At 42.4% G+C, this 12,869-nt stretch overlaps 1 protein-coding gene across 1 annotated transcript; it reads right to left on the reverse strand.

Moving 5' to 3' along the window:
* Positions 1-1,666: 1,666 nt before the first annotated feature.
* On the reverse strand, positions 1,667-5,047 carry LOC110479378 (lysozyme g). Its single transcript, XM_077790876.1, has 5 exons — positions 5,005-5,047; positions 4,096-4,185; positions 2,932-3,128; positions 2,570-2,708; positions 1,667-1,797 (listed from the first exon to the last, which is right to left on the reverse strand). Exons 1-5 carry the CDS (start codon positions 5,045-5,047, stop codon positions 1,667-1,669), a joined length of 600 nt encoding a protein of 199 aa, XP_077647002.1.
* Positions 5,048-12,869: the final 7,822 nt, after the last annotated feature.

The following is a 12,869-nucleotide window of genomic DNA, read 5'->3' on the forward strand; positions in this document are numbered from 1 at the left end:
AATTTTACATAAGTAATATAGACAACCATGTGATACATTTCATAGGTTTGTATTGCAAAGTTATTATTTTAGTAAAATTATATCAATATAATGCAAAATTCATTAAATACTAATATCAATATCTGTGGTTGCTCAACACTGAACTGTTTATGGTAGTCTTAAAAAATCAGTGACATTTGAGACAACCTAGTGTTCCCTCTGGTCTCCAGAGATGATAAAATTAGTTTGCTTGTAATGTATGTTAACCATGCAGAGTCCTTGCCATGATGGTAAGCAGATGAGTGACTGGCAAGGCAAGAGGCACAGTGTTAAAATTGCTCTGCTGGCAAAAGCTGTCTCCAACCCAGCTCTCATGCTGCCTGTGTTGACCCTGCCTGGCAGCTCAGGCACTTGCACAGCACTGCCCCTTACTGCCAGGCAAGGACTGCTAGGAGCATCACTTCTGCATCAGCAATGGTGGAAGCTGGAAGAAAAGTGCCCTGACACCTCCAAAATGGTTATTTGAAAGGCTAAATGTGAACATTTCTATTAGCATGTTCACAAGCTTGGGTCAGCAGCCAGGCTCAGGCCCAGGTCTTCTGACCTATCCAGCCTGCAGCATCATATTTCTCTCTCTCTTCTCAAACTGAGTTTTAGACCCCTTCCAAGAGTATTCAAGCTGTAGATTGCTACCCACTGAGCCCCATGAAACTGAAAAAAATAAACATTGGGATTTAAAATTTATTTTTATTTCTATCTTATTCTTGTTATTGTTCTCTAATTAATAAATTGGCATCGAGAGAGCCATCCACTTTCAAACAGACCAGAGCTCATTCACTTGTATTAGAAACTGGGATTCCTGGCAGAGAGACGGATGCTGAAATGCTTTTAAATTTGGAGGAAACTCAGCATAAATGTGCCAAAGCTAAAGCAGGAAAGGTTGTGGGGTTTTTTACCAAAACTATTGTTGTGATACGGCTCCCAGCATGGGTACATATGGGGTTGACTCCTGCTCCAAAGAGCTGCTCTCTGATGGAAAGGTGTTTTGCCTGCTGTGGGACTTGCAGTATTTTACATATAGATGCCATGATGAGGTCCCCAGTTGCATCATGGCTGTGGACTCAGGAGACCAACCAAAGCATGTTTAGAATTGTCCCCCTCAAGGCTGGCTACAGGAACACTCAGCTACTGCAGAGACCAAGGGCTCACTGAGAAGTCTCTTCATTGCTCCTTAGCCAGCAGCACTAAGGGAAGAAAACAGGGTATTCATTGCCTGCATTGGCCATGGAGAGGAAAGAAGGTGGATGCAGATGGGAAGAGCACAGCTGGTGCCCAGGGAGAGCTGTTTGTGTCCATGTCTGGGAGATGCACAAACAGCCCCAGGGTGCAGCTTTGAACAGGAAGAGTCACCTTCCTCACTCAAAATTAAACATTGCTGGTCTGTCCCCATCTGCCTCTCAAAGGTCTCGAGCTTGCGGAATCTCATCCCTGGGCGTCTCCTGGAAGGCTGTGCTGAGCTTGCCCATCAGCGAGCAGGGGGCTGGGATTTGCTGGAGCGAGCAAGGTGACATTGGCAATGCCACCAGCATCGGTCCTGCCAGGAGACCTGAGGAACTGCTCTGGGTACTACAATCACTGCTGGGCCAGTCTGCAGAAGGGAGGCTCCATGGAGGGGTGGGTTTAAGACCTAGAACCCATTTCTCTTAAAGTACTGGGCTCGCCTAATCACGCTGTTGACGTAGTTGTAGTCGCTGCTGCATGGGTCCTCCTCGTAGACCTGGAGGTTGCCCATTCTTGCATGGTAGGTGCAGATTCCCCCTGGAAAAAGTTAAGAAAGCATTGTTATGGGCTTGTAAGTAAGAGATAGAAATTTAAGAGAAAACGTTTGTAGCAAAAAATGCCATGCATCTCACCAAACAGGAACTGCTTGACGAAGTGACAATTGTGCATTATTGTTGAAAAGTGACTGGTTTTGTAAAATCTTTATTGCTTTAGTGAAGGAGCCCATGACTCTCTCCAAATGCAGGTGGAAATGGAACACTGTTACCAGAAAGGGTGTAGTCAGAGCAAAAGAAGGGCAGTAACAGAGCAAGGAAGGGAGAGTAAGAAACAGCATAGGGTGAACAAACCAGCGCACCAATAGCATGGATACAAGGAAATCTGGATTGCAATCTTCCTGGACACAACAGGTTGCCACAATAATTCTGTTGTGTTGTGATGCCTCAGATTCTGCATTCTCCAGTGACTTTTGTCCTAACAGCCATTTCTAATTGCCAATCTGCTGGTCTGGTACTGCTTCTGTTAAACTAGAAAACTCTGGTTCTGGTTGTTATTTCGGGACTTTGGGGATTTCTTTTGTTTGTTTGGGATTTTTTGTGGAGTTTTTTTTGTTTAGTTTAGTTTCATTTTGTGTGGTTTTTTTGGTTTAGTTTTGGTGGTTTTTTGGTTTTTTGTTTGTTTGTTTTGTTTGTAAGAGATGCTGTAAAATCTGCCAGGCTGATGCTCTTTTTCCTTTAAAAGTGACACCAACAAGCACACAGCAGTCCCATCAGTCAGTATGTCCCTCCCTAGTACAAAGCCCATTCCATACCTCTCAGCTGCCGGTCCCAGGTCCAGGTGGGATGTCTTGCCCGTACTTCATTAATGGAAAGAACCAGGATATTTGAGCATTGATTTATGTGTTCTTCACTATCCCACGCCACATAAGGTTGCAGTTGCTGCCTGCTGATCTAGGAAAACAAGCAAGAAAATGGGTTTCCCTCTGAATGCCACTCCCTCTTCATTGCACTCCCAGGCTTCCACTCATTGAAGTGACCTTATTCAGGATAACACCTAAGCACAGCCTTTGCAATAAAGTGCTCTTTCAAACACAGCACAGTCATTTGCTAAGATAAACCTTGGGGAATGCACTGGATTTCTGTGCTGTTGCTCATGCCTATCACCCTGGAGTACCTGCATCAGGCCGTACTTCTGGCGTCCCTGGTCCCAGCCGTTGTCCAGGAGCAGGCCGACACGGCTCTCCTGGGACATGATGGCTCCGATGAGTGCTGGGTCCAAGCAGAGGTTTCTGGCTACTCTCTTAATTGGGATCTCGTATCTCCTCAGGCGTATGAGGTCTGCCTCAGCAGTCCTCCGTATCATGGCATATCCTGCTGCATAGGAAAAGGCAGACTTACACACACCCCTGTACAAAACCCTTGCTTCGCCCTTGAGCAGGTGTGTCAAAGGAGTAACTCAAGTTTTTAAGAAATCACATCTTCATCAAGTTGGGAAGTGGGGTTTGAGGAACAAGAACAGCTCTATTGGCTCTGACTATGGCCAGGAAGCTGCTGTTCCACTGCCCAAGGATGACCAGGGGAACAGGGAGGCTTCTTAGGAGGTGGAATGCATGGTCCACTTCTTCTGCTGCACCTCTGAAGTCAGAAAAGCAAAGTTTCAAAATGGATTTGAAAAAATTGAGGGGTGTGTTACTACAGATTGTCCACAATTCAGTAGCAGCTATGTTCCATTTCTAGAGAGTGGGGGCTTTTTTAAAGCAAATTTGAAACAGTTTGGAAATAAGCAAGCAGGTTCAGATCTATGCTTGAACATCCACAGTCAGGCGTCTGCCCTGGAAGAGCCTACATCTGAGGAACATGGCAAAATCCCTGGAGATATCAGTGGTATGAATGTGACATAGTCAGTTGTGTGGTCACACCAGGCAGTAACACCAGGAAAGAAAGAGAGAAATGTGCAGCACTGGCCAGCTCAGCCAACATGCCAGCACTCAGGACCTGGCTCTGTGTATCTTACCCTGGAGCAGACAAGCCCTGGGACTTTGTGAGGCGGCTGATGCTGAAGTCCTGGCTGACAAAGAGGCTCTTTTGACTGAAAAGTGATGGTGCTATTTCCTTTTGCTTTGAGGCCAAAGATCCTGACTATGGGACAGGAAGTCTGTCCTTCCACTTCCCATCACGTCTGGAGGCTTCACCTGCTATTTTGGGAGAGGAAGTGTCACTTTCTCCCTTTTGGCTTATTGAATAGCTGCACCACATTTAATTTGGCAATGACGGGAGGTAAGGCATCTCTCTATCAGGTACAAACAAGTTGACACATCAAGCAATGAATGATACATACCACAATCAGAGGCTCTTACAGGTGTACAGGAGATCGTGGGGGCTTGAAGAGCACTTATATCACCATAGCAACTGTAGCTCATGGATGGAGCTGAAATATTAAACGGAGCTGTTTGAGCACATAATATCTCAGAGCAGTATTGTTCAAATCCTTCAAGTGCATACAAATCAAGCATGAGAGAGTCCAGGCCTGCAATCCACATCCTCTTGTGTTGGCCCTGCTTGTGCAGTTGCCACTGGTCTCCATCAGTAGTGTTATCAAAGAAAGGTAGAGAACAAAAATTGGTTCTTTTCTAATTGAATATTGAAGCAAATGGATCTAATGACTGTTTAGATTAATATGCACCTGCCCTGTTAGGCCTAAATGCTGGTGTGAGAGAGGAGAACCAGAGCCTCTGCATTTATTTCAGAGGGCAGTTCCCATTCAACGCCCTCCAGTGTTTGAAACCACTCAGATGATGGCTGGAGGTCACTGAGCACCCTGGCTGGGATTGCCTGCTGTGTCCCTCGATAACTTGGTGAGGAATTAATTCAGGAGAATGCTTGCCTCAGTCTGGGAAAATTACCCTGTTTCCCCAGTAACCAAGGAACAAATAGCCTCCATCAAATAGATTGCCACTTTTGTGAGAACGTTTCTGAGAAGGCAGGGAGACTGAATAAGCTTAGCTAGGAACCCTAAGAGGAGACATGGCTGTGACTCCTTTGGTTTCAGTCCTGTCCTCCAGATGAGATGGTTTAAAAGACACACGTGGGCAGCAAGCAGCCTCACACAGCAGCTGAGGACCTTCAGCCACACAGCATCTCAGAGAGCCATGCAGGAAGGGAACCTCAGGCCTGCTGCACACTTCTTCTCCAGGGTCCTGCAAACAATTCCCAGTGTGCTTCTGACAGCAACCCAAACCTGTCTTACCAACAAGGGCTGAAAGACCCAGCAACAGCAGTGCAGGGATCATGGTGATGGCTCTCCTCAGCTGTCCCGGGAGACCTGGAAACACAGTGGTTTGCAAAACATGAAGAAATTACTGCTGATTTTCAACAGCACTCTAGCAAAGTTGGCATGCCAAAAGCTTCCACCCTGAGGTGCCAGACAGGGATGGCATTAGCTGAACAGGGGTTGGGCAACAGAGGAACTTTCTCCCCCTAGGGAGGCTGGGATCAGGGAGGTCCCTGCTGGCAGCCTGGACCAGCAGGGACCTTTTTAGTCCCTGTCAGTTGTCATTGCTTGCTCACACTCCCCCTCCTGAAGGCCCATCATGTGTCTTTACAATGAGCAGGTCCACTAGCTTTGCTTTAATTTGAATAGGTGTTTGAAGTCTAATGTGCTAGAAAGTGCACACAACCTCTGCCTCTCTGCTCAAAAAGGATTTTTCCTTGGCTTTTGGAAAAACTTGTTTTCAAAAATCAAGAACTGTGACCCTTAATACTCTGCTAAGAGCATGCAAGGCAAATTCAATATTTATTTGGTGAAATAATACTTATCTGTGTGATGCTGGCAAATAACCACTTTACTAATAAATGTGTGTGTTGTGCCTATTTAAAAAATTCCAAAATATCACCAGATGATAGCTATCAAATGAAAAACTTGACTATATTTGCCTTGCTGATGAACACATTTAAACTGAGCAGCATTTATGGCTTATAATTTTTTTCCCCCAAGAAGATTTCAAACACAAAATACACCATGAGTTTTGTAGGCAATTAACACTAATCTTGTTAACACTTGAACACACATTATCAGTTTTAATAACATGTAGCCATTTCTCTAGCCTGCATTTCTACTGCAAACCAGATTATAGGTATGCAGAAACACAAATAATCCACCAGTATAATTGGAAAAACTCCCTTGTCCCGACTGAGTTTATTCAGGCCAGCAATGCCCACAGCCAGATCAGAGTACACTTGGTAGCTCTGTCTGAGCTCTAACACTAAGGCTAAGTATTCATAAGACCAGCTCAATACAGCTTGACCCAACACCTGAATGAATTCAATGGCAAATCCATCTGATCCTTATTGAAAGCTATAGGATATAGCTGTTTCCACATGCAGGAATTTTTTTTCATTCCACTCCCATCACAAAAACCTCACAGGCCTTATATAGAAACACTGTAGCAATCACAATATTGGCAAAATTCTAAATCAAAACAAATCAAGGCTTCTGGTTCTTAATAAAAATTCTGTGAGTGAATTCAGACTCACCTGTATTCAGTTGTCCTTCCTCTGAGGCAGGTCACTTGATGACTTTATATATATATACATGGGAAAAGGTATCCACCCTATGGGCTTTGGAATGTTAATTCCTACCTAGTGTGATGACTGTTTTATATTACACTAAGTAATATATATTATGAGCTTAAAACTCCAATGATTTCTTTCATCCAAAGACTTGCACAAAGGGTGGTTAGTCAGACTTGGGACAGCTCTGTGAAAGGAAATAAACACTGGTTTTTCTCCATCAATAAGCACATTGATGCACAGAAAATGACTTGAAGAAATTATTGAAGTGAATCAGTGGCAGAGGCTACGCAAAAACAGATCCCTGTGTAGTCCTCTCCTTGCTTTGCATCTGGACATATTTCTGGAAGGATTGTTTTTGTCTTGTTTCTTCAATGGTTTCAGATAGGAAAGCTTTTAATTAAGATCATACCTAATTAAGTATCATACTTTAATTACATACCATATGAATTTTAACAAGGACTATTAAGGAAAATCATCCCAGTGCTTCATTGTTTACAATAAACCCAATTCAGGATGGGCACTTGACGATTTTGAGAGCAGAGGCAGGGTCTGAGTTTAAGATGTGGGGAGGCAGGAGCTTGCAGCAAAAATTTGGAGGAAGAAACTGGTCTCTCAGCAACTGAAGTTAGTGGGGACACACAGAGGGGCTCTGAAAGACTTCCACTTTGCAGCCAAGACACTTTTCACATACCTAAAACATCTGAGTCACTTGTAAAAGGAAAGACAGTCTGAGAGGCCCTTCAATCCTGTTCCCTTTGCCACATTTTTCTCTTCCCTAGACTCTGCCTAGCATGCATGGAGGTTAGGAAGGCCAAGATTTTCTTCTGGTGGCTTTCTCTTTATTATTTAATGCATCACGAATCCATCTATTCCCATTGCTCTTTTGGGACTGATGTGGCAGGTAGGAAATGCTGTTTTGGCCAGATACTAATGAATATGTTCAAAAAAAGACATTGTTACAGGAAGTTTAGTATAAGGGTTAAGGTGAGTCTTAAATATAGAACTCCTACTGAAACCTTCCCAAAGATTACAACAAAGCTAGGCAATAATTCTTTGTGCACAAACCTGATATCTTCTGTGGTATCTCAGACTAGACTATCACGTAATCCTTTTATTGAGATTCTAACTTTTTACTGGGATTTTACTGGGGTCTAACATTTTGAACAGCAGAAGGTGACATTTGACATAATGAAAGGTGCACATCTTTGTGGTGTTGTCATGGTCTAACACTTAGAAAATAGAAACATCACATGTACAGTGTGCTTTAGTCCTTTCAAAGGCTATAGCTATTGATTATATGCTGAAGGGAAGGATAACAAGAAGAAATTATCTGGAAAAGCTCACAGGGCACAGCTTGATGGCAGCAAACCCAGTAGATATATACATTTATCCTCTACAGAATGAGACAATAATTTTGCATTAGAAAGAGATGTATTCTCTTAAATAAATTATAACAATTTAGTATTAACATCTGGGTATCCTTTTTAAAAACAGCATCATGTTAGTGACAAAAAACTAAAGTTCCTCTGTCACTGAGCCTGTGTTCATGCTGATGACTTGGGACTTTCTTTGAGAAGTAGCCTATAATCTTAGATAAGATTTATTTCCTAATATGTTGTCCACTTGCTTATGGTCCTTAAGATAAAGTTTTGAATTTAAATACTGTTCATCTTTGCTACATATTTTTCACTTTCATTTGTTGCCATGTAATCACATTTTTCTACATTTCACAGTAGTCCCATGAATTCTTAATGCCTATTCTGCATTGCATTGCTCCTTATATACTCACTGAGTAGTGGATGTTATGTTTTAAATGCAAGTTTTTATCTGTGCTGCTATAAGCTCTTAGGTCCCTGGGACAGATTCCTTGTATTCTTACAAAATCCACTGTAAGCCCAAATAAGAGGATACTTTTTCAGCAGTGCTATGGACTTTTTCTAGCTCAAACATCTTTATCCACAAAAATTTTTCCAACTGCCTTTTAGAGTAAAAGCCAAAAGCAAGCACCCTTTATGCTCATATACACTTAATGGAGCAGGGCTCTCAGCTAGTGCATTTGTCCAAGGCACCACCACCTAATAAGAGCTGCACCATGTTAGAAAATACCATCTGCTAAAAGATCTTTGTGGGGCTGTGTAAACAGAGAGCATTGAGTGTAGATGAGCCACTTAATGAGAGTGGGCTGCATCTGTCACTAGTACAGCATATTTTTTCATTTTTATGGTAGATTTAATTTGGAAATTTTCATCAGGAGTAGTGTCAATACCTATTCTCCTTGTGCTGGGTTTGGTCAGCACAGTGTGTGACTGGGAGGGAGGGGAAGGAAGTCAAGAAAGAGGAGGAGTTCATTTACCAATAGTATCTGCATCTTCTTAAATTTAAGAAGCAGGAAAGGTTCCTAGTATTCATGGGCATCCTGGCATTAAGCTGCAGTCAGTGACCACAAACACGCTTTCTCTGTGGTCTGTCAATGACACTGTTGGTTACATTCAGGTAAAGGGAGAGCAGAGTGGACAAAAAATGTTACCTGACACAATAGCATTTTCCACTTGTCTTACATAAACTAGAAGGGATCACTCCTGAGATGTAAAGCACAACAAGGTTCAGTACCAACAGTTCTTTCCTACTCACAGATTTTCACTTTATATTTTTCCCTTCATGCCAAGGGAAGTTTTTACATTCTGCTTGATGGAGAAGTGATCAAAATGGAGCATAATTTTGAAGAGGACTACATGCTGCACATGTTATTCTCCTTTAGGTTGCAGGTTTTAGCATCACATGTCACTGGGTGGTGAGAATACCATCTAAATTACTTGGAATGATACCCACATTAATTATTGTCTCCATTGTGAATTTCAACTTGTTCATAACATCAACAGGTAGGTGAATTTCCCAGGTTGTTCCTTTTGTCTTGGATGTAATTACAGGTAACACCAGATAGTCTCAGACTTTGTAACTGCTTTATAGGGAAGCTGCCCATCACTGCTGACGTAGGTTGGATACCTGCCACTAACTGACCAGCTCAAGATGCATCTGTAGCATCATCTCAGACAAATACACCCAAAGGGACACACCCAATTTAATAATTAAATTTCCATAGTTTTTTCTTTCTAACATCTAGTATACCTGGAAGTAATCATAGAATCATTTAGGTTGGAAAACACTTCTAACATCATCGAGTCCAGCCATTAACACAGCACTGCCAATTCCACCACTAAACCACGGCCCTAAGCACCACATCTACACATCTTCAAAAGTCTTCTAATTTGTAACACATGAAGCTGTCAGTTTTCACTCTCTTCAGAAGCAAAGAAGTGCTGAGGGTCCCAATCTGTTCCTTTACCTTGCCTTTCTGAAGAATCCAGATGAGCATTGAAGTAACACCCCACTCTGCAACTCTCTGGCCTTCACATAAAGTATCTAAGGCCAGAAGTGTTTATGAGGGAGGGAAACAAGTATTTTCCTTTTGTTCTCTAAAATTAAGTTTTTAATTTTACTGTAGGAAAGGTGTCCTAGCAAAAAGGTCACTGGATTGGATTCTGTGAGAGCATGTTCACATCCCATCTTAAACACAGATCTGTCACCTAAAGCAAGTAATTAGAAGTTTGAGCCAAGTTAGGGTCCTGCACATGGGTCGGGGCAATCCCAAGCAGAGATACAGGCAGGGGGATGAATGGATTGAGAGCAGCCCTGAGAAGGACTTGGGGGCATTGGTTGATAAGAAGTTCAACATGACCCAGCCATATGCACTCACACACCAGCAAGGCAGCTGTGTCTGGGCTGCAGCAAAGTCAGCTGTGGCCAGCAGGCTGAGGGAGGGGATTCCACCTCAGTTTCATAAGATCTGGGCTCCCAAAGTATAAAGGAGGTGCAACTGCTGGAGAAAGTCCAGAGGAGGGTCATCAAGGTGATCAGAGGGCTGGAGCACCTCTCCTGTGAAGACAAGCTAGAATTTGGATTGTTCAGCTAGGAAAAGGAAATACTCTGGGGAGACCTTATAGCACATTCCACTGCCTAGAGGGGCCAAACAAGAGAGTTGTGGAGGCACTTTGTACAAGGGCATGTAGTGCTATCACAAAGGGGAATGGCTTCAAAAGGACAGAGGGTAGGTTTGGACTTGATACAAAGAAGAAAGTCTTTGTGTGAGACACTGAAACAGGCTGCTCAGAGAAGTTGTGGGTGCCCCATCCCTGGAAGTGTTGAAGGCCACACTGTATAGGGCTTTGAGCAACCTGGGCTCATGGAAGATGTCCCTGCCTGTTGGGTTTGATGTTTAAGGTCCCTTCCAACCCAAACCATTCTGTGTTTTGACAATAACTATTAAGGACATTTCTGTGTGCCTGACATTAATGATACAAAGCATTGAGGTCTATTAACATTCCGCAAAACAAACAGGAAACCATTTCAGGCTTTTTTATAGGGTGGTGCACTAACAAAAGAAGTAATTATCAAGGAGGAAGTAGATCAGGAAGGTAATTAATGTTATTCTGTGTATTACAATCACCTGATTTTCATACAATGTCATCTTGGGAAAAGCCAGTGTTACTGGAGGTTGCATGGTTTGCAAAGAAGGTAAGTTCATTTTTAAACCTTTCTTACATGAGTCACATGTTGAAGTCATACCGCCAGATATGACTGCTGGGTGATGCTTGAACAGGCTGTGTTCCAAAATACAGATTGTATTAACACAGATTCAACACTGATCTGACACAGCTGCATGGCTACTGGACCAGTGTTGGCTTAGTTTAGGCAGCTCAAGCCATGGCTGTAACAATTAATCAAAACCCAAAAAATAGCTTTAGAATATGCATCTTATGGGCTCTGTAAAAGTAAGCTTTCTTAACTAGTTCCTTTCCATCAACAAGCACCCAGTATTTCTCAGTGTGCATGCACTTAATATGAATTAACCAAATTTGAACAAGGTATTTTTGGGTGATGCTCTGGGGTGTTATGCACTGCTTTAGCCAGTTTGATGTGTTACCTTAAATTGATGAAGGTATGAGCGTAAGATCCCTTCTTTAGTATGATACAAGAATGGTGCTCTGCAGAGGGACAGGGAACAAGGAGCATCTGGCAGACTGCAATGTCTTGGATCACCACAATCATATTGGACTGGCTGAATGCTGAAGGCTCCCAAGCATGATCCAAGAACAAAAGATTAGAGTAGACCTTTTTTGTGTCAAATGTGGTGGAACTTATTTCTATTTATCTTTTAAACGTGACTCAGGAGCAACATACTCCTCAGAAGAGTTCTCAAGAAGTCTACTGTAACATCAAGTACCCTCACCTTCTGATTCTTAGATGCTTTTCTTCAGCTCCAGAGCATAATTCTCATGCTCAAACTGTCACATACAGCTGTTTTAAAGAGATAGATCAGCCACTACTGACAGTTTTCCTTTCAAAAAGTGGGTTACGCAGTTATTGTATATGCAATGAGTACAAAAGCCATGTTATTTCTGCATCAGCTAGTGTTTGTTTTTGTGTATGTGAGAAATGATGTGACAGCATCCCTCACACTAGGTTGAGAACACCAGCTTTACTCTTGTGGGAAAGACAAAGGGTTTTTCTTAGAAACTGTACTGGTCAAAGCCAAAATTTCTATAGAAATTTCCATAGAAAAGCCTTCATTTTTGTATTTCTAGGTGGGGGATAGAAAAAAGGGGTTTACTTGTAACATAGGACTTGACAGCATCAATTCATCTTTTGAGTTGTCCTCCCTCCACCCCTGTGACACTTGCAGGTAATCCAGCCTACTAATGGCATCTGAGAGCAGCTACTCAGTCGATGCCCTCTCCAGAATTTGTTTCTCATCCTGCCTCTTTCTTGGACCAGACTTCTTCACACTCTCAAATCCAAAAGCTCAATTCAGCACTTCACTTTGGGGTAGATTTCTAGAAACAAAACCCAAGGTCAGTGATCAAGGAATGTCCAGTCATGTCCATATAATTCAGCATCAAGAGCTGAACAACTGAGATCTTGTTTGGTTATTATTATTGCCTTAATCTTTTTTTTTTAAATTCATACCAAGCATCAGGCACAGACTTAAGCACTAATCACCATTAAAGTTATATGCTGAGTTCAGGCATAAGCCCCATCACTTCCAAAGCTATAACTGAACATTTCTCATCTCTTTGTTGTCTAACAACCTTTCATGGCTGACACATGCCAGACCAAGTACCATTTTGTGATTGGTCGAGGCTCAGGAACCTTAGTCAGTCATGTCCTCACATACCTCATCCATCTGCAGTAAGCAATTAATCACTTAAAACCTGCGTTCCTTCTGCATCTTGCAAATCATCATCATCTCATCTATCAGCCATATGGCCACTAGATTGTTGTTGACAAAGTTAATCTTTCTGCTTTACAAGTCTGTACAGTTGACATTTATTTGAGCTGGTGTTCTCTGTATCGTGAAACATGTAGCTTGCTGTCCCAGGTCTTATGATCATAAACAATTCATTAATTTAACCTGCACAGCAGAATCATTAAACTCTACCACAAAAGAATAATTTGTTCCTCACTACTCAAACTAGATGAATT

The sequence above is a fragment of the Lonchura striata genome, chromosome 2, assembly GCF_046129695.1.
Source record: "Lonchura striata isolate bLonStr1 chromosome 2, bLonStr1.mat, whole genome shotgun sequence".
In the NCBI taxonomy this organism is placed as follows: domain Eukaryota; kingdom Metazoa; phylum Chordata; class Aves; order Passeriformes; family Estrildidae; genus Lonchura; species Lonchura striata.

Coding starts and splice junctions, on each gene's coding strand:
- LOC110479378 (XM_077790876.1), bottom strand. CDS start 5,047: ATGATCCCTGCACTGCTGTTGCTGGGTCTTTCAGCCCTTGTTG. Junction 3,129..4,095: donor TGTAAGAGCCTCTGATTGTG/GTATGTATCATT, acceptor CCTATGCAGCAG/GATATGCCATGATACGGAGG. Junction 2,709..2,931: donor AGAAGTACGGCCTGATGCAG/GTACTCCAGGGT, acceptor TTGTTTTCCTAG/ATCAGCAGGCAGCAACTGCA.